Raw genomic sequence first — 24980 nt, 5'->3', positions numbered from 1 at the left:
ATAAACTAGGAAATGTTACGTGTTGGTTTGACAAAGCCTTGTCTGAAGTTTAAAATTGTTTTAAAAGCTTGAAGTTTTAGGACTCTATCTAGATACACAGATATCTTAGCATCAGTCAGGTCAATTAAGAAAAATAAAGCCTACTAAGTCAGAATGGGCTGAGGTTAGGGTGACCAGTTGACCAGATTACTACCTCCATTATTTTCTCAGGGCATTTTATAGAGGATAAGACACGGTTATCTTTATTTGTGCTTGAACAAGCAGTCCGTAAAAAGTCATAAAACAATAACACTGAAATGACCGTTTCGGATGGGTTTAAAATCAATAAGAAGCTCTGGGATATCCCTGTATAAAAACAAATCCCGTCCGAACAGGGTTTCTTACATCACATGGCTCCTTGATACAGGGTAGCGATTTTACTGACGGTGTGTCAGAGGCTGTATATTAGGAAGGGAATGCATTTTTTGCTACTTGATTACCTTGACCTATGCTGTACGACTATTATCATCCCTCCCTCCCTCGTTTTTCGGCTTCAAGCAGGCAAGTAAACTTTTTTGTGGACTGACAGAGTTAGGAAGGGGAAGACTGGCAGAGCGGAAAAAGCACAGCTGATTGAGAGACTGCGGTCTGAACGATTCCCTCTTTATTTGTTGCAAGGTTCTCATGACAGAAAAGCATGAAGCACAACAATGATCAGTTTCGTAAAACATTAGGCCAAGACTGATTATCGGGACAAAAGGCATCCTGACTGTAACTCAAGTCAGGACACGGCTCGTAAAATCGGGACTGTCCAGCAAAAATGCACATCAGATGAACTTGCAAGCTATTAATATAAATTTTCCACAAGCCTATCTGTCCTTTCACTTCATCCCTCCCCCGGTTTTATTGGGACGTCTGGTGACCCTAGCTGAGGTACTGTGCGGAGTTTGGTGGACATAGCTTGATAGCTCTGTATGGTCAGAAATTGTCCATGCAAGTGTATGGATTTGATCATCAGCTATGGAATCAAGCCGAGATGGCATTTGCGTGTTTTCTGTGCCAATTTTGGGAGAAATATAGCAGAACGGATTTAAACTTCAACGCTCTTATGGGCTCAATGTAAATTCACCTGAAATAATTGTGAAATTAACAAAAATATTTGATTAAGAAACATGCGAGGGGTGGTGTGTCAAACTTTTGTGAATGACAAATGTCGCAATTGTGCAGAACTTTGGAGTGTCTGCGGAATTCTGCGCACACGGATTTCATCTGGACCGGCTGATCAGTCAGAACAATCTGAACGTCTGTGCCAAGTTTGGTGGGTGTAGCTTGAGAGCTTTTGGTGGTGTATAATAACAGTACGTTGGCTTTGTCAAGCCAACATAATTAAATGAATAATTATAACTCCACTACTATACCTTTCCATTATAATTGGGGAGGACGAGCCTGTCTCTTTTCACTATCTGTGCAGAACCTGAGAAAGGCTTTGGGCTCTCATAAAGTTCAGCCTCATTATCTGAGACCTCGAAATCCCATGATCTTCTGTTCCTGGGTCTACCACGTGAATATGTGTAACGTGGCCTCGGCCTGCCACGTTCCTCGGGAATAAGCATGTCCGACTGATTCTCATCCATGGGCAGCAAATGCTTCTGTTAAATACAAACGTTGAGACAAAAACGCCATTTAATATGGGTCTGTTTCCGATTTCATTTAATTCCTGTTCCTTAACATTTCCGCTATTAAAGTCAACGATCAAATAATTTAATGATTCTTTTAATACTTTTGAGGCAGTAAACACTATCCCGAACAAAGCTCTGTTCTGATTGAGTATCTTTAAGTACACACTGTCATATGAACTACCAGGTAGTAATTATGCCGAGTTAAGTCTCACAAGCCTCGAGTACACATAACACAATAAATTGTTTGATTTCATGTTGGTCTTTTTGGCAGATTCACTGAAAAGAAGCAGCTCATAATAGTCATTCGTTTACAGATCGGAAAGTCATTAAAACAAACATCATGGCAAATCATTTGTTCCCAATTTTTTTCGGTTCTAAATTCCAAACCCTAAGTTTTAAATAATGTATCATACAATAGATAATAAAATTTAAGAGGTGAAAACATAAAAATCAATATAAACACCAATAATACAGTTCAAATTAAATGTTTGAAAGCGCACCATAGCCTCTCTTTCACACTGCCGTAGACGGCATTTCTGTCTTTTTTTATTCCTGCCTCCAAACTTGGGTTTGTCCATGCAAAAATCACAGGTTCCACAGTCGGTACGTCGAACACAACCTCTACATTTCCCACAGGACCGGCGACGTAACTTTCCCGCAACCATCTGCAGATCAGGCGAACATGATGAAATAAAGAGAATTTTTGAAAAGCACCAAGGACACCATTTTAAAACGCCCTCATTAGATCGGACACTATGAGATATTTCCAGAATTTCCATTTAAAGTTTAGTCAACCAACTATTCTCTTTATGAACTTAATTTTAAATAGTCATCTTTCTATATCTTAATACCAAAAAGAATCAAGCTCTACCTCATCATAGCCATAGTCACCATCATTACCGCCAAAGAACAGAGACAGATCCTCTGAGTCACTGAACTGTGGCAAGGAGCTCTGTTCACAGGAAAACAATATTTTGATTTACAGCTGATCACTGATACACACTGATCACTTGGTCTAGATTATTTAAGTGACTGTTACCTGTGATTCCTCAAAATCTGAGACTGAAGGCTGAAAATAGTAGAAGAGAGAGACAATATGACTAAAATATTTTACAAGCACAATCAAGTAACAGTACACTGTGCGGAACGAAACGATGAAACCCTGATGAAATCAATGTTGCATAAAGAGGTTTCCTCTCACTTTTGAAATAATTGAAGCTGTGCTCATGGATCCAAACGTGTTTGAAATGTTTCCTCCTGGTGTCTGTGGATGAACAAAACCTGAGATTAAAAGGAATGTTCCGGGTTCAATACAAGTTAAGCTCAATCGACAGCATTTGTGGCATAATGATGATTACCACAAAAATATATTTAGACTCGTCCCTCCTTTTCTTAAAAAAATTAAATAAATGTTCGATGTTCCAGTGAGGCTCTTACAATGGAAGTGAATGGGGCCAATTTTTGGAGGGTTTTAAAAGACAGAAATACGAGGGCCTGGGTAGCTCAGCGAGTACTGAGTGAATCCAGTCAGGCTTCCTAAGCAACCAAATTGGCCCATTGGCTAGGGAGGGTAGAGTCACATGGGGTAACCTCCTCATGGTCGCAATAATGTGTGGTTCTCGCTCTCGGTAGGGCGTGTGGCGAGTTGTGCGTGGATGCCGTGGAGAATAGCATGGGGCCTCCACATGTGCCTACCACGTCTCCGTGGTAACGTGCTCAACAAGCCACGCAATAAGATGCAAGGATTGACGGTCTTAGACATGGAGGCAACTGAGATTCGTCCTCCACCACCCGGATTGATGGTCACTACGCCACCATGAGGATTTAGCATGCATTGGGAATTCCAAATTGGGGAGAAAAGGGAAGAGAGAAAAAAAAGGCAGAAATCTGAAGCTTATAATTTTATAAAAGCACAAATTACATTTACATTTATGCATTTGGCAGACGCTTTTATCCAAAGCGACTTACAGTGCAATTATTACAGGGACAATCCCCCTGGAACAACCTGGAGTTAAGTGCCTTGCTCAAGGACACAATGGTGGTGGCCATGGGGTTAGAACCTAAGACCTTCTGATTAACAGCCCTGTGCTTTAGCCACTACGCCACCACCACTCCATTTTAAAATTAATTCTTCTGTTAAGACTCTTGTATTATTTGAGCTGTAAAGTTGTTTAATATGACATTTTTACATTCATTTTAGGGTTTGTTGACATTACAAGACAACAAATTTGTTAAATTTGATACAACTTTACACAGAAAAGGTTAGTAAGTGATTTTATCACACTAAAATAGTGTTTACAAATCAAGATGTAAAATACTGTTTACATCTTGTTGCTATAATGGAAAAAAAGTTTGTATTTTATGTTAACAAATTGGCCCCAATTAATTTCCATTGTAAGTGCCTCACTTTAACCCAGATACTAGCTTTTTTTTAAGAAAAGGAGGGTCAAGTCAAAATTTAATTTTGTGGTAATCAACATTATGATACAAATGCTGTTGATTGAGCTTAACTTGTATTGAACCCGGACTATTCCTTTAAATGTGATGTTAGCCACAAATCATGTATAACAAAACACAGTATGAGCAAGATAAAGATTTTCTAAATATGTTTATATATTTTTGCACATACGTGAGATAATAATGAAAAACATCTGCAATCCAACAACAAAAATGCACAAAATCAGAATTTAACTACTGTACCTTTCCACTCTTGTCCCTACGGACAGGGTGTAAACATTTTCGTCTGCGACATTTAACGATTTTCCGGGAGCGGATATTCAGTCGAAGCCGAAGCTTGCCATTTCTGCAGCTAACACATTTTCCACAGTCCGTCGTAACTTGGCAAGCCCGGCACCGGCCACATGGGACCCACTAAACCCAAAATTAAATCATAAATATGTTGTCCAACTTTAACAATTGGTAAGGCTCATGTTAGAAAAAGTAACATACCTTTTTGTAGGGTTTCCTGCTTCTCGCTATTGCTAAAACAAAAGAAAAACAAATAATTTTGATGATGATAAATGCAATAACAGACTATTTAAACACACAAGCCAAAACAATAGTTGCTTCATGACCTACACTCACAAAACATGCATGAGACATGGTACTTTTTTTTACTTACGTATGTTACACTCGAGCAGGCAGGTCTGGCACAGAGTTTGTCCCTCTTCAAATGCAATGGTTTTATTACATTTTACGCAGACACTAAATATAAACAAAACAAACATAAAAGGGAAAAACGACATTTGCACCACAATATTCAACATTAAGGCTAAAGCTGAGGAAAGTAAGTGAAGTAATTTTGCATACGTCAACAAAGGTCGCGAAGTTCCACTACTGCCATTCATAAGCCCGCCTGAAACCCCCGGGGGAGGAGCAGTTGGCTTCGCTGGAATTTGAGTTGGACCAAAATGTGGAGGATTGGTGACGTTTGGGACATTGGTATCTGGCATGGTTCTGGAATTCTCAACCATCGGTCTGACATATGGGCCTTCTCTCTGAAAGGCACTGAGATTTGCTGAAGATCCTGAACTACCGGCCCAGCCACCTGTATCCGTTAATTTTTTTGGAACTTCAGAGGAGCCTCCGAAGTAAAGCAGGGGAGAATCCACTTTCCTCTTCTATAGGTAAATGAGGAGAAATGATCGAAACATAGGCATTAATAATAAAATGAGAAAGAATATGCCATTTCTGGGAAAAAAAAAAAAAAGCATGCTGATGAACATTTAGTCCTCACCCTTCCTCTTCTTGGAACCACAACATCAAGGATCTTGCCCGTCTTGAAATCAAAGTTTGTGAGGTCGATGGAAGGATCTACATATTTCAAAAGCTCAACCCTACTTCTCACTTTATGACCGGCAGGACTGTAAGAACACAGATGTTTATAAAGGGACAAGAAAGAAAATAAGATTTTATGAAGAACAATACATTTGCAAATGATACCGTTTCATTCTAATTGAGCAGTTTTAAAGACACCTTGTATAGTACGTGTCACTGCGTCCTTCACTTGTGCCTGATCGACGGAAAACCTGTTTGCGTTTCCATCCTTCCCCTAATAAAGAGCAATCTTCCCAGCCTTCATCAGCCTCACACTGTGGTCTCCTCCGAGGTTTAAATCTAAAAAAATCCAAATAAAAAAAAAAACATATACACCCGTTTAGCGTTTTAGCTCCACTAATAATGTAGTGTAGTGCATAATAGGAGAAAGAACATTTAATTAGAGGAACTACATAGGGAAAGTATATGGCGTCATTTTTATATATTTAAATTGAACCTGAAAAAGCCTCAGAAATCATGATCTTGATAAAAGACTGAGTGTACTTTGATGTAATCGAAAAATGTAGATGTTCATTTTAAATATTTGAAAATATTTTGGGCGGCTGTAGCTCAATCCCATCGAGCACATCTGGGACCTGTTGGATTGGAGGGTGAGGGTTATTCCCCCAGAAATTTCTGGGAACTTGCAAGTGCCTTGGTGGAAGAGTGGGGTAACATCTCACAGCAAGAGCTGTCAAATCTGGTACAGGAGATGTCACATGTCTGCGAAACTTGTTCAGATTATGTCTTAGTTGTTGAATCTTTTTATGTTCACACAAATATATACACATGTTAATCTGCTGAAAATAAAAGCAGTTGACAATGAGAGGACGTTTCTTTTTTTGTTTATATATGCAGTATAAAGTACTATGCAAAAGTCTTAGGCACAAAAACATTTATCTTAAGATAGTTATGTACACTCACCTAAAGGATTATTAGGAACACCATACTAATACTGTGTTTGACCCCCTTTCGCCTTCAGAACTGCCTTAATTCTACGTGCTGAAAAGCTGAAAGCATTCTTTAGAAATGTTGGCCCATATTGATAGGATAGCATCTTGCAGTTGATGAAGATTTGTGGGATGCACATCCAGGGCACGAAGCTCCTGTTCCACCACATCCCAAAGATGCTCTATTGGGTTGAGATCTGGTGACTGTGGGGGCCATTTTAGTACAGTGAACTCATTGTCATGTTCAAGAAACCAATTTGAAATGATTCGAGCTTTGTGACATGGTGCATTATCCTGCTGGAAGTAGCCATTACAGGATGGGTACACGGTGGCCATAAAGGGATGGACATGGTCAGAAACAATGCTCAGGTAGGCCGTGGCATTTAAACGATGCCCAATTGGCACTAAGGGGCCTAAAGTGTGCCAAGAAAACATCCCCACACCATTACACCACCACCACCAGCCTGCACAGTGGTAACAAGGCATGATGGATCCATGATCTCATTCTGTTTACGCCAAATTCTGACTCTACCATCTGAATGTCTCAACAGAAATCGAGACTCATCAGACCAGGCAACATTTTTTCCAGTCTTCAACTGTCCAATTTTGGTGAGCTCTTGCAAATTGTAGCCTCTTTTTCCTATTTGTAGTGGAGATGAGTGGTACCCAGTGGGGTCTTCTGCTGTTGTAGCCCATCCGCCTCAAGGTTGTGCGTGTTGTGGCTTCACAAATGCTTTGCTGCATACCTTGGTTGTAACGAGTGGTTATTTCAGGCAACGTTGCTCTTCTATCAGCTTGAATCAGTCGGCCCATTCTCCTCTGACCTCTAGCATCAACAAGGCATTTTCAGCCCACAGGACTGCCGCATACTGGATGTTTTTCCTTTTCACACCATTCTTTGTAAACCCTAGAAATGGTTGTGCGTGAAAATCCCAGTAACTGAGCAGATTGTGAAATACTCAGACCGGCCCGTCTGGCACCAACAACCATGCCATGCTCAAAATTGCTTAAATCATCTTTCTTTCCCATTCTGATATTCAGTTTGGAGTTCAGGAGATTGTCTTGACCAGGACCACACCCCTAAATGCATTGAAGCAACTGCCATGTGATTGGTTGATTAGATAATTGCATTAATGAGAAATTGAACAGGTGTTCCTAATAATCCTTTAGGTGAGTGTATATCTTGAGCTTTATTGTCAATAGGAAATATACATTTTAGACTCCCAAAGTTTACTTTTGTAAATAGAATAGAAGAACAGGGAGCCCTACAACAGAAAGCATGACCCCACAGAGATCCCTCCACCCCCACTGAACATTCAGTTAATCTGAGATTACATGAGGAGACAATTGAGACAGCCTAAATAGATAGAAGAACTGTGGCAAATTCTCCAAGAAGCTTGGAACATCCTTTCTGCCTTTAGCTTTTTTATGTTTACTGGACTTTGCATGACATAATTGAAAAGTGAAAACTATTTATGGCATTATTTTTGAAGACATCCTCATTATGCAACATTTTTCACAAGTGCCTAAACCTTTTGCACAGTACTGTGTGTGTGTGTGTGTGTGTGTGTGTGTGTGTGTGTGTGTATATATATAGCCTACATTTTAATAATGTGCAAAATGTCTTTTCTTTGCTCCTTGGCAATTCACATTGAACTAATCTGCTGAAAAGGCAAGTAAAATGATTCACGTGCATGCATACATGACCAGATAACATGATCCCCAGAATGGTCATACAGTGATTTCATATGAAACAGGTCAATATGCGCATACATTACAGTGAAATATTATTATAATTTTTATGGTATATGTACGATTTATGTGTCTTAATAGCTACAGGAAATGACAAAAAATACTTTATAGGTCTCTGTATTATTTTTTATTTGTGTGTGTGTGTGTGTGTGTGTGTGTGTGTGTGTGTGTGTGTGCTAATACTTAAAAATGTGAGGAACAAAACGACTGACATTTAAGGTTAAATGACTTTTCTATTTTGAGCTTTCACGCATGCATTACATGTAAAACAATAGAAACTATAACAGAATACTGCTGTCTGATTTGAATATGGGATACAATGAAAATGCACATATTACAGAACACCTCTGTAAAGTATATAGATAAAGCCCAGATTTGTATTATCATGAAGGTAACGTTGTCTGCTTGAAAATATAAATAATAAATAAGACACTGACAAATCATCAGTATAAATGTAATACCTACGAGGTTAGAATCTCCAGAATTTTGATACAAATATTAAAAAGCGAGATGGCATGCTAACTCAAGCAATCCAGACTGGTAATGTAGACAGTTAAGGATAGATGCGTGTTGTACATTTGAAGTTAACTATATTGTTATTCAGTACTAGTACAAATGTGCAAGAGAATGTTAAATCTAATTTTATCAAACAGCCAAGACATGCAACACACACTTACAAAATGGGTAAACACGGCTGTCATTTCAGTTAGCAACAGATCTGGATTATTTCACTTATTTACAGCAACAACAAGAGGTAGCTCTCTACCCGATTCATATTACCTTGGAAGTAATGATTAAACACACCCTGTTGATCTCTGAAGGTGGAGAAATGTATTTATAATATATATAAATATATACACACACATTTATATAAATGTTAAACTATTTTTGATGTCACAACCTTTTAATAGACGTACAGAAATAGGATTTATTTTTAGATTTATTATTTAAAACTTATCAACGACAAACATTTTATTTATTTTTTGCAGACTTGCAGTTAAAAAGAGGTAGTTGACTATTTGTTTCCACTGGTATATGTCCTTTGCTCATATCATTATGAAATAAGGTTCTTGATGAAACTTGCTGTAAATTGAAGGATCCAATTAACTGATTAAGTTTATCTTTTCTTCTATAACACTAATGACACACAAGTATCCCTAAAGTATACCTTTTTTGTGTATTCACGAAGTTGTTGTCACAGTTGTCGAAAATTACTTGTGAGCTGTTTCCATCACTTTGCGAGAGACGGATTGCATCAACGCTCGTTTGCTCTTCCTTGCATTCCCGGATATCATCCTCGAATTTTGCCAACTGAATTTCTCAACCCGTATTCAACAACATGAATATTGAGACCTAAATTGCATGACCTGAAATCCACCGCTTGATTAATAAAAACTTGCATTTCACAACCTGAATTTTTTTTAGGTGAATTCACAAAAAATATTTTCAAATATATAAAATTAACAGCAAAATTTTTCAATAACAGCAAATTACACACAGTCATTGTTCTAGATCATGAATTCTGAGGCTTTTTCAAATTCAAGTTCAGGTGATATAAAAATGATGCCATAAAATAATTCAAAACAAACTTTGATGTGGGCTTGACAAAGTTTTTGTCTGAAATTCTTAGAGAGATTTGAATGCAGACCTTCAGAAAGATAAATAGATTTTATATTGTAACCTAAAGCCATGATATGGCGGGCATGTGGGTTTGTTTACATTTAAATTTTTGACAGTTGGAGTTTAAATTAATGAGCATTCCGTTGGCCCGTTTGAATATTTTCAATGCAAGTCTATGGGATTTTTGTTGGATGTTTGACTGCCCGCTGTATGAAAACAGATATTGCGTACAGTTAGAAAAGATATAGCGACTCAAGAACAGTCTGAAGGTTGGTGCCAAGTTTAGTGCATGTGGCTTGAAAGCTTTAGGAGTTACAATTGATCATTCTGGTCTTGGCTGAGGGAAATTGGGAAAGCCCTAAACAAAGACTGTAAAATAAAAGTATGTTAGTATTCTTTATAGAACTTTCATGCGCTAATAAAACGCAAGTTCTGATAAAAACATGCATGCCAGTGTGAACGAGCTTCTCTCACAGTGCTCAAGAATGTGCAACAAACATCAAGATTTTCATTGAAAATGTCATAAATTGCCGGTTGTTTCTTACCAAGACTTCATATGATGCATGACTTGCAATACTCCTTTGGTCCTTTTTTGTGATTTGTTAATGGAATAGTCCACCCAAAATAAACATTCTCTCATCATTTACTCAACCTTATGTCATTCCAGATGTGTATGACTTTCTTTCTTCTGCAGAACACAAATTAAGATTTTTAAAAGAATATCTCAGCTCTGTAGGTCCATTACAATGCATGTAAATGGTGACCAAAACTCTGCTTCATAAAGCACATAAAGACAGCACAAAAGTCATCCATATCACTCCAGTGGTTTAATCCATGTCTTCTGAAGTGATCTAATCGATTCTGGGTGAGAACATGCCAAAATATTACTCCTTCTCTGACTATATCACTTCAGAATACATGCTTAAAACCACTGGAGTGATATGGATTACTTTTTGCTGCCTTTATGTGCTTTTTGGAGCTTCAAAGTTTTGGTCACCATTTACTTGCATTGTAATGCCCTACAGAGTTGAGATATTCTTTTAAAAATCTTAATTTGTGTTATGCAGAAGAAAGAAAGTCATACACATCTGGGATGAAAAGAGGGTGAGTAAATGAAGAGAGAATTTGCATTTTTGGTGAACAATTCTTTTAAACTTTAAAGTGAGGCCCTATCGACTGCCATGATACTGAAAAACACCTCTTTTAAATGTTACACAAGAAAGTGAGTCATACTAGTTTGGAACAACACAAGGAGCAGTAAATAATGACAGAATTGACCTTTTTGGGTGAACTGCTCCTTTAATAAAAGAGTTCCCACTCCTTTGGACCAAATTATTTTTTTTAATTACTTTTCCTGTTGCTTGTGATGACTGGATAAGGATTTTGAAAAATAATTGACTTGAAATCATTTTGATCAACAAATCACAATAGTAAAACTCCCTGATATTAACAGTTTTCCCAAGACAGTGGGAACCCTGAAATATGCTATAACTCGAAGATAAATGTTTATAGAGGTATTGAAATGAGAATTCCAGGACATGTACATACCCGCCACCTCTGCCCCCAAAGTTCTTCCATCCGCTAGCCAGACTCCCACTCCTCTCACTCCCCGCAACGCTCTCTGCTCCATCCTGATCACAGCTCTGAGCATCAGCTTCATCACAGTCTTCTTCAAGTGGCTCCAACCAGTCACAAGGAGGATTGTCCGCGACTTGTCCACTAGGAGCAGTCTCCCCTTCTGTGACTTTGTCAGACTCACCTTGCGTCTCAGTCACGGATTCCTCTTTGTTGTTGTCTGTGACATGGTTCTGAATGTCCTGAATGTCTGCGCTTACATTGGGCTCTTTGTTTGACTCAGTATTTGCATCTAGCGCTTCGGTTGGTGGTTCTACAGGTGCCTCAGCTGCTACATCCTCTGTCTCCATATTTTCAAAGCCCTCGCTTTTCTTCTTTAGAGCTGCAACCAAAAAGTCTGTATTAGTAAAACTATTCTCAAGAAGCAAGCAATCTCTGATTTTCAATACCAAAAGGAGAAATTGCTCAACATCGGCTTGTTGGGGCTCATCTGGAACTTTTAGAGCTCAATCAAAATGCATAATCTGAACACTTACTCTCTCTCTCTCTCTCTCCACAATATGCACAGAACTCAGGTCAAATTAGTGTGTCCAATAGCCAGCTAACTGCCTACTGATGCTCTCCATATTAGGGCCAAACGGTGGTATTTGCAAAATCACGACTTTTGAAGCTCAAAATGCTGTCTGTCTATGTAGTCATCTCGCTAGATTTTGAAACGCAGCCTAACAACCATCGGCGACCATGTAAATCGAGGTGGCTAAAGCGCTAGCAATCGTGAATTAATTGTAAATAACAAAGCTACTGAGGTTTAGCGGCTTGATGGGCGATATTTAATGATTCCGCCCAACTATATGAAGTAAATACAACACAGGCGTTTTTAAAAAATCCTACCTGCAAATCTCGAAACGCTCCTCAAATGGAAATATTTGAAACACACATACACCGGACAGGGACCGGAAGTGTTGTTGTACCCCGGAAACACGTGACTTCAACAATCATCGATTAAATTTTGACTTGCTACATATGACGTTTTTTTCTTGTCTTAAAAATTGTTTTAAACACCTTGTTGTATAATGTTTAATATTTTCGTATATTTGTACTTAAAATGTATAATTTTGATGTCAGTGTTTCCTACAGAATTCTGCTTTTGAAATATGGACATGTTTCTCTTCTCATTGACCTGTGTGCTATGTTCTTTGTGCGTTTCGATGTTTTTATGTGACACACGTTCAAATGAAATTTCCCACGGGATGATGAAACTGAACGGAAGCCCCCTGTCCTGTTCAGTCAATGACTAGTCAGGCTGTGCACTTTGTGAATGGGAACATAATTTTTTGGAACCCAATCAACTTGAATATTAACCTACATAATTGTGATATAATACTTAAAATACATATTCTGGGTTCAATACAAGTTAACCTCAAATGACAACATTTGTGGCATAATGTTGAATAGGCTACCACAAACAAAAATATTTTGTCTTGCTGCTGCTTTTCTTTAAAAAATAGAGGAAGACAGAGAAAACATTACATTTGCTGGGTTTCCATCTAAATGTTTCAAATTTTTGGGTGAGCAATCCCTTTAAATCGCATTTTAACTAATGCAAAACTCCATCAGTGCCATACAATTATAAGAGAATTTTGAGTGTATTCACATATCAAGCATTTCCATTCAGGATTTCTTGTGCGCAATTTCAAAATGCACATAAAATAGTTGAATATATAATATAATATAAAGGGTCACATGAATAGTCGAATGCCATTTCAGTAGTCCATTTCTTTGCATGCAAATCTTGTACCAGATGTATTTGATGTTTCCCAATTCACTTCAAGCACTTCTCTTACTGGATGTTCACTGATTTGACCCTGTAGATGAATCCTGTAGGGTAGGCCATTGCAATTTTTGCCTTTGCAGATTTAATGACATCTCTTATGGTAATGTTCACCCTTAAGGCAAGTAGTCGACTTGGCCGCCATATTGGGAACGCTCCCGGGCATGAGAAGTTTCTAAAGTGTTTTTCCCATTCATTTTTTGCATAGGCTTTTTATAAAATCCACCATAATCATAAGCCATGAACCAAACCAACCAGCTCCGAAGTGAATCGCAACATTGCCAACTTTGATTTGAGGCAAAAAAAAAGTATTTGAAAATCGGGCAAAAAGACAAAGGAAGCATTGTGAATGAGGTCGTTGAATATAAAACTAAGAGAATATATAAAACTATTCATTTAAAGTTGTTGATTTTAATTATGGACAATATATTTTATGTTTATTGCTAAATATTCAGATATATGCAAATAAATAAGTAGTTTAAGGGCAGCGCTGGGTGGATTACTTGTGATACATGACAAAAAATGCAATCAATACAGTATTTTTTTTAGATTAAATCTTGGGGTAATCTAATCCAGTAATTTTGGATTACTTGCTATCAAATTCTATTTTATTTGATGTCACATGCATTTGAGTAGGATAATCATTTTAACAAAAACGTACAATGGAAGAAAATGTATTCCATTCTTTTTCACTAACAAAAAGAGCTCCTTTGTGTTCATTTTGAAAAAGTGCATTAAAAATGACATGAATGAAATTAACATTAAATCTAACAGCAATGATAGTGTATGGCAAAAAACACTGGCAACTTTACAAATATTAAAGGCCATAAAATCAACATAAAACAATCATTAAAAAAAAAGAGAGAGAATGATTAGGATGATCAATAAATTATTAACAATTTACTGCCATTGCCTTGTCAATATGTAATCATGTAATCTATAAAAAGTAACTGTAGTCCGATTACCAGTATTTTCAAATGTAATTGATTCCAATTACAAGTACTAGATTTTTGTAATATGATTATATGTAATCCGTTTCTACCCAGTACTGTTTAAGGATGAGGTACACCGTCTTGATTGCATCATTCCAGTGCCTCATGTGAACACTCGCTGCCAGGGGGCGTTCCAAAGATTCAGAGTTGAATTACATGCCTTGAAAGAGACTTTGCTATGGATACAAATGGAGTCAAAGTACAGCCGAGTAAAGACAGACATCCAAGATGGCAATCAAATAACATATTTCAAATCAGCAGTAAAATCTGACAATATCATAAAGTGTGCTTCTTTAGCTCATATCAGGCTAAAAAACATTTGTCAGGCTGCATCTAAAACATGATTGGCTCTTTTACATGTAAGGTGGGACTTCCTTTTCTACATCCACCATATTGGGTGTTCTAATTTCTCCCATTAATTTTAATACAAGTGGTCCATCTCGGGCTAAATAGTCTCTGCTGGCGCCATTGCCTGCACTGAGCGAATTAAAAGCTCAAATTTGTAATTTGGTTTTAGAAAGACTAATTCGGTTTCCCATAGAAAGAATAACGAGTAAATGGAATTTTGGCTAAGACTAAAGTTACTAGCTATGGTACATTTTCAGCCATGTTTTTTGTTGTTTTAGAAAAAGTCCAATCAGTCATCCAAAAGATTAAGAAAATCAAGAGATCTCAATGGAAGAGCTAAAATGTAAAAGGATTTGGACTGCAAAACCGAATGGATAAATGCATAATGTACCAATGCTGTCCAGGGTCACTTGAAACGAGCATAACTATGTGTATACACAAAATAGAAAACCCTAATATATTACAATTCAATAACTGCTTGGACACATATAATCAGTGCAGATTGAAGGAGACATGAAGAACATTTTAATATGAATGACTATCCAAATAGTGACAAATATACATTATGAAAATTCTACAAATATAAACAAAATGTTTTTCCGGTGAGCTTTGACTCTTCATCTGTCTTTATCGCTGCGGAGGTCAGTGGTCAGTGCGTCGTGCTGGATAGTCTGATGGAGCATAAGAGCCAGCAGTCCTGCTCTGTTGGTCATCGCTGTTCTCACATTGCGCTCTTGTTCAAACAACTCGTCCAGCTTGTACCACTGTATAGACGGGGCAAGAAAATGGTATTAAAATAAAGTTTGTATTTTCTTTCAAATGTAAAAATACAAAATATGTATCAGTTTTGAAGGCAAAAACATGACTGACCACTCGGACCCGCTCCAGGTCCACCTCTGCTCGTCTGAGCTTCTCCCAGCAGTAATGCTTGTTACATTTGCGTTTGGAGACCCTGCAGTACTCTCCTGTCGGCTCAAACACATCACGCACTAGTGGACATCCACACACCTCATCTGCTAGGACCTGAGACAAGACAAAATGTTATACACAGATTTGGACATGGTGAAGTTTTAACAGAAATACTGTGGAACAGTCACCTTAGGGTCTCTGGAATGCTCTGGGCACAAGACCTGAAGTCTTTTGCAGTACGTTTTGCTCTGGGGGTTGTATACATCACAAAAGAGTCTTGTTGCCCTGATAGTAAAGAAAGATATTGCCAATGAGTAAATTAGGGGACACCTTAGGCTAAATTGCAGCACTTTAGTATAATTCAACAAAATTTGACTAATTACTAATTACCCTTCTATTCTTGTTGGGAAAATGGAACCAAAAGAGGTCTGGCTTTCGTACTGTTAAAAAAAAAAAAAAAAGAGTTAATACATTACGAATCCATTTAATATAGGTTTAAACAGGATCTAATTTTCAATTTGATCACGTATCAGTGACTATCAGTATATGGGCTCAAGGAACTGTGTATTCACCTTGGCATAACATCTCTCCATATGCCTCAGTGCCACCTTGGGGTTGATGGGGTGACTGCAGGACACACAGAAGATCTGAAGGTCTGTGTCCTCGCTGTCTGTTTCATTCACCTGCAAGAAAGTGCATCGATATGATATCATAGTAACGATACAGCTCAAATTGCAGCATTCACACATTTTTTATGTGATTTCACAAATCATGTTTACATTTATGCATTTGGCAGATGCTTTTATCCAAAGCGACTTACAGAGCCCTTATTACAGGGACAATCCCCCCGGAGCAACCTGGAGTTAAGTGCCTTGCTCAAGGACACAATGGTGGTGGCTGTGGGGATCGAACCGACAACCTTCTGCTAAACAGTTCAGTGCTTTAGCCCACTATGCCATATACTACTCCATTGCACCGTGCTGCCCTCAGAAAAGCAATTTGACAGCAGTCTCCTTGTCGATCATGATATCACGAATACTAGATGGCGCTGTAGGAAGTGTTTTCAAGCTTGAAATCATGATTGTGCCGAGAGACTGCAATGGCAACATGCACAGTGAAAAAGGAAATAAATTTAGTTCTGTTCTCACCCAAAAACAATTGGATTGCTTCAGAAGACATTGATTAAACCACTGGAGTTGATTTAATTGATGGATTACTTTTATTATGCCTTGATGAGATATTTGGACCTTCAGAGTTCTGGTCACCTTTCACTTCCATTGAATGGACCAACCAGAGCTGAAATATTCTTCTATAGATCTTTGTTTGTGTTTAGTAAAGGATAGAACGTCATACACATCTGGGATCCCATGAGGGTGAGTAAACAATCATTTTAAATGTGTTTGTTGCCTAGAAGCAGCATTGGGATGGATTTAGCTAACCTGTCCAGTGATGCCACTCATCCACCTACTATAGAGAATATTGCAGTTGTCATGTTCATTTCATTTCCTTTTTGCATTAACTATTATTAAACTATCTACCTTTTTTAATATTTTATACAAATTTAAAGGAATATTCCGGGTTCAATTCAAGTTAAGCCAGTATTTGTGGCATAATGTTGATTACCACAAAAATGTATTTAGACTCGTCTCTCCTTTTCTATAAAAAAGCAAATATCTGGGTTAAAATGAGGCATTTACAATGGAAGTGAATGGGGGCCGAACTTAAAACAATAAAATACTCACTGTTTCAAAAGTATAGTCACAAGATGTAAACAATATGCATGTTGTGTGATAAAATCACTAACTAACCTTTTCTGTGTAAAGTTATAGCCAGTTTTGCAACTTCGTTGCCATGACAACGTAAAGCCATAAACCCTGTAATCCTGGTAAATGACAATTTAAACAACTTTACAGCTCATTTAATACAAAAGTTTTAACAGAAGAATGAACTGAAGTGCTTTTAAAAAATAATAAGCTTCACATATCTGCCTTTAAACCCTCCAAAAATTTGACCCATTCATATCTATTGTAAGTGCCTCACTGTAACCAGATTTACTGTTTTTAAAGTAAAAAATATTTTTTTTGTTTTTGTGGAAATAATCATTGACACAAATAAAACCTTTATGAATAAGCATCCTGAACTAACTCCAGAGCAATTTGTGAACCGGTTTGACAGATTCATTGAAAACTATCAACTCAAAACATTTTTCCATTCACAAATCGGACATGAGTAATGTTACCCTTCACAAGAGCAATACTGAAACATTTTAGACCAGTGGATAACTCGAAAACTGTATATTCATTTGAGAAATTTCCACGACTTTCAAGATTGTATACATTTTTACACCATTTCTAGGACTGGAAAACACCATTTTAAAATTCCCTTATATTTCCAGGTTTTCCAAGACCGTGGGAACCCTGTAACTCTGACAAACATAACTATTTCTACATAACAGTTATTCCATAAGAGTCAAAAGACTTGGAACAACATCTATGACTCCTCGTGAGTATTACTGAATACTCACATCCTCATCCTGTAGGACCACCTGTTGCTTGGCCTTGGCAATGATGCCCTCTAATTCGTGGAAACGTCGCTCCATCTCGGCTAGGCGCATACGTGCGGCCTGCTGCTCCCTGCGGATGCGCTCCAGCTGTTTTTTGCCCTGTTCTTCTGCAATACAGGGGCTCTGCTGCCACTGCTGGATACGCTGGGGGAGGATCTCATAGATACGGCTGCAAAGATCAGCCAATCAGAAAATCAATATAATCGATCCTCTTTTTCAAAACATCTATTTAAAAAAAACATATTAGTGTAACCTAACGTGACTATCCTATGTTAGTAGGCTGTGCATGCAACTCCAGGAGTAGATGTGCAGTAATAACCTACTTGGTAGCCAGCTTCATGCCACAGTCCTCAGAGCAGTATTTTGAGCTTGGACGTGCTGCCTCAATGCAGTTTGGCCCCAGGCACTGACGATGGGCTCCTCCATCTCTGCCGTCTCCTCTCTCGCTGTGTCTGGAACGATCTCTGTGCTTCTGTTTCTGCTTGTGGCGACGAGACTCTTTCTATAAGACAAGCACAATCAATGTATTTTATTTACAATGCATCAAGTGCAATGCATTTACTTATAGCAATAACAATAAGCACTGTTGGTGGCTTTCATTTTACCTTTTTGTCAAATTTCTTGTCTCTCCTCTTGACATGCTTGACTTTTATAGCTTTCTTCCGTGGGACACGACTGTAAAGTGGTCCATCCTCATCTTCACTGCCCCACGACTAAAAACAAGTGTCATATGAGAAGGGAGGAAGTTAATTTTTTAACAATAATAACTAAAGCATCATCCTTAAGTTCACACAGGTGTCCTAGCAGAGTAACATCAAGTGTAGTTCATCACATTAACGATGGACATTTTCCAAAGTGTGACAACCAGAAACAAAAAACATCTATTGTGAAAGGTTTTGCTGGCTAAATGTGTTGGTGCTATCTTTTTTTAATTTTTATTTTTATTTTTAATAAATGTCACTTGGTTTGATGTTGTCTAGAGGCTGGCCGATTTTGCTGATACCAATAACTAAGGTGGTGGAAAAGGCAGATAAACGTCTAAATGATAATTGTCCAATAGTTTTCCTATCCCAATTCTAAAAGGGTTTGGAGTCATTTATGATTTGTTAGCATTTTCCATACTGTTCCCATTTGGAATTGGGGTTGTAAAATCTATTCATTAAAGGTTAAAGCACAGCTGTGTGCGGCTGTGGCTCCGGTGGTAGAGCGGGTCGGCTGCCAATCGCAGGTTTGGTGGTTCAATTCCCAGCTCACACGACTCCACATGCCGAAGTGTCCTTGGGCAAGACACTGAACCCCAAGTTGCTCCCAATGGCAGGCTAGCGCCTTGCATGGCAGCTCTGCCGCCATTGGTGTGTGTAGTGTGTGTGTGAATAGGTTATTTTATATATATATATATACACACAAACATATACATACACATACATACACACGAATGATAAAGTACTTATTACAACCTGAAAATATTTCAAAGTAACATATATTAGAGGTAGACAAATATATCGTTTTTTTTACCATTAATCAGAGCCGATAATTGCTGATATTTTTTAAAATATATTATTCAATGTTTTCCCCCTTATCAATAAACCTCATCTGGTGAAATATTTATGAACAAAACTCTTCATCTGGTGAATATTCAGGCTATAAAAAGCTTACTTTGGTAAATACATACAGAGCATTAAAACAGGGCCAAGTCTGTAATTTCAAAATAAAAGTCCCTGATGTATTTTGGACATGTTTACAGTTAAAAGTCCTGCATAATTCACACAATCTTATTTTACTGGTTTTAACTGGAATTTTGGTTGCACAATAAACTCCTTTCTGGATTTTATTCATTTTTAACTCTTGTAGCCTCAATGTCCATGCCCGTCATAGTAAGGAAAGACTCATAGTAACTAAATGTTTTTATCATTCTATAAATCAAAAAATAAATCAAAAATAAAATAAAAATCTGCCGATTAATCGATTATTGGCCTTTTCCACCACCTCAGTTATAGGTATCGGCAAAATCCAGGAATGGTCGACCTCTAACAAGCTATGTGGATGTGTTTTTATGCAACAACAATTAGTCAATACCGCATTTCTGTCCTTGTAGCGCTCATAATGCTCCATCTCATCATAATCATCGGAGTATCGTCTGCGCGTAATATTGTCCTTCCTCTCACGCAGAGAAAACTCCTCATCCCGAATACGCAGCATTTTCTGCAAAATAATCAAATACATTTGAAAAAATCAACATATAATAACCAAAGATAAATAATACATAAATGAATATATGACTATACTCACTCGAGCACGGACAACACACTGCCTAAGACGACATTTCTGACGGATCCTGTTTGGGCCACCGAATTTCTTCATGTCTTTACAGAAGTCGCATTGGCCACAATCCTCTGTCCTAGTGCATGGTTCGCATTCCCCGCACATACGAGCTGAACGTTTCACCTGCGAAACAGTTTAGGACAGTAATACTACTCATCTTGGTTTGTTTCATGCATCTTGGTGTAAAACACTGAAATGTGTGTCATTCTAAGTTCCTACATAATACATATAGGAATAATGAACATTTATATCTAGTAGAGGACGTGTTGATAAACGAGGGGACTTTACGTTAACTGAAGAAACACTGACTTTGGACCCACGGCGCTTATCGATCTTATACTCTGGAGTGCTGGATCGCTTTTCAGCTCTCTCTGACTCAACCTCTTTGTCACGGTTCTTTTTTCGATACCTTATTTCAAGTGATGGATCCATATCTAAGAGATGGAGAATACATAAAAGCATATGAATTAGCACAAGTAATAAAAAACAGCAACAAAGCACAAAAAACAAATTGTCACTCACTCTGACATTGTTGGCAGTACCACTCCCTGATAGCTTTGGCCATCTTCTCGGTCACATTTATGCAGTGACCATGGAACCACTCATTGCACTTGTCACAACCACTGTGGGAAAAGAATCCAAATTAGCGTCTCAGTTTGGAGACATTGTTACATTTTAGTAATACTTCTTATCTTATAGGTTCATTGCATTTGAAAGGGAAAGCATTGGAGGAACCGGTTGCAGAGATTAGGCTTACATCATGAAGCAGTTTATGTCTGACTTCCGACAAATGCAGTACAGAGGAGCATTTTCTCCATCCACTATGGAGTTATCCACAGTTGGAGTCTGATCCATATCAGACATCTCGCTGTCCTATTAAAACAGAGACAATGCTATTAAAATCTTGCCACGCAAGTCATCAAAACGATGGGAAAGTGTTCTCAAAAACCTGATTAAAAGAATAGTTCACCCAAAAATGAAAATGTACGCACCCTCATGCCATCCAAGATGTGTAAGTCTTTCTTTCTTCAGCCGAACACAAACGGAAATTTTCAGAAGAATATCTCAGCTCTGTATGTCTATACAATTCAAGTGAATGGTGACCAAAACTTTGAAGATCCAAAAAGCAGATAAAGGCAGCATAAAAGTTATCCATATGACTCCAGTGTTTAATCCATGCCTTCGGAAGCGATCGGTTTTGGATAAGAACAGACCAAAATAAAACTTATTTTCCACTGTAAATCTCGACCTGATCTGTCTCCTTGGTGATCATGATTTCAAGCTTGATTACACTTCCTAGCACCATCTAACGCTCTGCACATACATCAAGCACTAGGAAGTGTAATCAAGCTAGAAATCATGATTGTGCCTAGAGACTGCAATGGCAAGATATAGTGTAAAAGGAGTTACATTTTGGCCTGTTATCACCCAAAACCGATTGGATAGCTTCAGAAGACAGCGTTTATAAAACAGAAGTCTTATGGATCACTTTTACGCTGCCTTTATCTGCTTTTTGGATCTTCAAAGTTTTGGCCAACATTCACTTGCATTGTATGGACCTACAGAGCTGAGATATTCTTCTAAAAATCTTAATTTGTGTTCTGCAGAAGAAAGACAGACATACACATCTGAGTAAATGATGAGCGAATTTTTATTTTTGGGTGAACTATTCCATTAAAACATATCACTAATTAGCTAAATTATTAAATATACACAAAAACAAATATTTCTTTTAAAATTTGTGGGTTACAAGGCATAGTAGCATGCACGATAACAGGAAAGCGGTCTAACTGCACTTTCAAACCGTAGTCCTCTTCTAAAACATAATTAGTATCTTAAAAGCACATGTCGTTTAAATCACACATATGGCTTTTAGATATGTGTTTATTTTGTCATGAGTGATTAAGCTTATGCTACCAAATCATAATAGACTTACCATTGCTGCTCACAGCCTGGTAAAAGGTCCGATCAACAGTCTGAATGAGGATTAATTACACAAATATCTCACAATTTGAAAAACTCGTGTTTTTATTCGCTCGACCTTTATTAAAGTAAATATAAACTAGAAATTGGAGCAACATAAAGACCCAATGGTTACTGTAGCCACTAGCTAACAGCGTCACTTCTTCGAATGCTTTGGCATGTGGTTAATTTTCATAATAAAAGTCCTATGCGGGTACTTGCGCGTTTTCCAAGTGTTTAAATATTCGCGGTCTTTAACGCATATTTGATTTGACAGTGATATAGTGAAGCTGAAGAAATAAGAATGAATATATTTATTTATTTCGCTCTTCACATTAATAACAATGATTATAATAACGACAATAACAATACTAATAATACAAATTGTTGTTGTTGTTCTTACTATCATTATATTAAGCGTTATGGCTTTGTTTATACTTTATACACATTATATTATTATCATTATTATTATTGTTATTATCATTATATTATTATTATTAATAGTAATATTATCATTATTTGTTCGTTTATGCATTTTAAATAAGAGAAAAAACTGTATATGTACACATTCTATTATTATTATTATTATGAATGGATGAACATTACATTTATATAGTGCTTTTCTTACACTACACTCAAAGTGCTTTACACAGTGAACAGGGGACTCTCCTCAACCACCACTAGTGTGCAGCATCCACCTAAGAACATGTTTAAAGGTTAGTTAACCGTCTTCAACTGATGATGATCTTTCTCAGAAGGAGCTCTCTTGTCTTATTTCCCCTCTAGACATGTCAAAATCACTGGCATTTGGTGAATCAAGAAATCATTGTCATTAGCTAATCGCTGTTCAAGCTAACACCCAAAAAGTAAGCTGTATAGACCTGTGTTTAAGTCTCCTTTACATAGATTTAGCTGTGCATATCAAAGTCCCAGTAGATCTGCAAAAGCAATTTCAGGATGTTCGAAGCCCTCCTGGCAGTGATGCTCTTCCAGTCTGCAAGCAAATCACCTCAAGAATTCACATTGCACTGCTTAAAATGTCAGCTGATCCTCCATATCCACATTAAAAAGTCAGCAAAGCCTGAAGGGAAGCAACATTTCAGCCAACACCTCAAATTACATTTGACTCAATGAAGTGAGGGATTCATTTTGTATGACATGTGCATTACTGATGCATCCAGTTCTCCTTGTCATCTTTGATTCTAGATACTGTGCATCCGAAAATTATTCACAGCGCTTCACTTTTTCCACATTGTGTTGTTACAGCCTTATTCCAAAATTTATTAAATTCATTATTTTCCTCAATTCTACAAACAATACCCCATAATGACAATGTGAAAGAAGTTTGTTAGAAATCTTTGCAAATTTATAAAAAAAAATTTTTTTTTAAAAAAATCACATGTAGGCCTACATAAGTATTCACAGCCTTTGCTCAATACTTTGTTGAATCACCTTTATCACCAATTACAGAATCAAGTTTTTTTGTGTATGATGCTACAAGCTTGGCACACATATTTTTGGGCAGTTTCTCCCATTCTTCTTTGCAGGACCTCTCAAGCTCCATCAGGTTGGACGGGGAGCATCGGTGCACAGCCATTTTCAGATCCCTCCAGAGATGTTCAATCAGGTTCAAGTCTGGGCTCTGGCTGGGACACTCACGGACATTCACAGAGTTGTCCCCAACACCAAACCAAAACACAAACCCACAGTGGAGTGCAAGTGTAAAGTTACATGGAAAAATGCAACCACCAAAAAAAATTTATTATGCAAATGCAATTTCTTCCTGGTTTCAATGTAGGATCCAAGCCTCTGTCTCCTCGGGGTTTGTTTCAACTGGCTCTCATAAAAATGATGTGACTGTGGTGAAATTTTAGCAAAACGACATTACACGGTTCATGAGACGTATTTCGAGGGGAAAAGTTTTAGTGTGATAAAATCACTTATGAGCCTTTGTATAATGTTATAGCCAATTTCATAACTTTAAAATGCTGTAAACCTGGTAAATTACAAATTAAACAACTTTACTGGTAAAACAATTATGAGTTTTAAAAGAAGCATTAATGTTAGTGATTTTATCAAATTATGAATGTCAAATTTCTGCCTTTAAATCCACCAATGATTGGCCCAATAAATTTCCATTGTAAGTGCCTCATGCACTTGTAACCTCGATTTTGTTCTTTTTTTTTTTTTATAAGAAAAGGAAGGATGAGTCAAACAATTTTTTGTGGTACTTAACATGCCACAAATGTTGTCAATTGATCAGAGAGAGCTTCTATTAAACCTGGAATACTCCTTTAAATTTCTTTCCAAACAGATAAGGTAATTAATGCTCTATTGAGATTTAAATAAATAAAACCTACCTCCCTACAATATCCCTAAACCAAACCGATGGTGTCATAAAATGGCAAATCTGAGAAAAAAAAAACACAATTATTGAAGCAACTTCAAAAGTGTTGTTTTATGGTGTTTCGGTCCTTAGCAGTTGAGTTACCGCACAAGTGCATGTGATTGTGCTCAAATAAGCTTGTAAAATTTGTTGGTCATGTAATGAAAACATTACAAATATTCCTATAGTAAAAGTGTTATGTCATTAGATACCATTGTGTGAAGAACAGAGTGAAAAGTTATGAACTGATCATCAGTCAGTTTCACTTGTGATTTGTGTGGAAGCAGTCATTGTTT

The 24980-nt window shown here is 37.4% G+C and overlaps 2 protein-coding genes across 3 annotated transcripts in view; both read right to left on the bottom strand.

Moving 5' to 3' along the window:
- Positions 1-12331, bottom strand: part of LOC127632758 (uncharacterized) — a 14598-nt gene extending 2267 nt beyond the window's left edge. Inside the window, exons 1-13 of the mRNA XM_052111514.1 lie at positions 12263-12331; positions 11345-11753; positions 5634-5774; positions 5395-5521; positions 4968-5278; positions 4780-4862; positions 4608-4639; positions 4359-4529; positions 2860-2922; positions 2698-2727; positions 2530-2610; positions 2159-2323; positions 1398-1628 (exon numbers count right to left, since the gene is read on the bottom strand). Of these exons, the coding sequence (XP_051967474.1) occupies positions 1398-1628; positions 2159-2323; positions 2530-2610; positions 2698-2727; positions 2860-2922; positions 4359-4529; positions 4608-4639; positions 4780-4862; positions 4968-5278; positions 5395-5521; positions 5634-5774; positions 11345-11721 (1812 nt within the window). The 5' untranslated portion in view covers positions 11722-11753; positions 12263-12331. The remainder of the gene's footprint in view (positions 1-1397; positions 1629-2158; positions 2324-2529; positions 2611-2697; positions 2728-2859; positions 2923-4358; positions 4530-4607; positions 4640-4779; positions 4863-4967; positions 5279-5394; positions 5522-5633; positions 5775-11344; positions 11754-12262) is intronic.
- A 1764-nt stretch (positions 12332-14095) lies between these two features.
- Positions 14096-22460, bottom strand: LOC127632872 (CXXC-type zinc finger protein 1-like). 2 transcript variants are annotated; one of them, XM_052111691.1, is made up of 14 exons: positions 22273-22460; positions 21094-21209; positions 20859-20959; positions 20625-20770; positions 20304-20459; positions 20091-20216; positions 18620-18727; positions 18338-18516; positions 17976-18183; positions 16024-16134; positions 15842-15891; positions 15640-15736; positions 15413-15565; positions 14096-15306 (listed from the first exon to the last, which is right to left on the bottom strand). In XM_052111691.1, exons 1-14 carry the CDS (start codon positions 22273-22275, stop codon positions 15160-15162), a joined length of 1701 nt encoding a protein of 566 aa, XP_051967651.1. In that variant the 5' UTR covers positions 22276-22460; the 3' UTR covers positions 14096-15159. The 2 variants fall into 2 exon arrangements, with proteins under 2 accessions (XP_051967651.1, XP_051967652.1); XM_052111692.1 differs by having other exon boundaries at positions 20646-20770.
- Between the last annotated feature and the right edge of the window lie 2520 nt (positions 22461-24980).

This window comes from Xyrauchen texanus, chromosome 39, assembly GCF_025860055.1.
Source record: "Xyrauchen texanus isolate HMW12.3.18 chromosome 39, RBS_HiC_50CHRs, whole genome shotgun sequence".
Classification (NCBI taxonomy): domain Eukaryota; kingdom Metazoa; phylum Chordata; class Actinopteri; order Cypriniformes; family Catostomidae; genus Xyrauchen; species Xyrauchen texanus.
The sequence above is the reverse complement of the archived record's forward strand: the minus strand, read 5'-3'. Positions and strand labels throughout refer to the sequence as shown.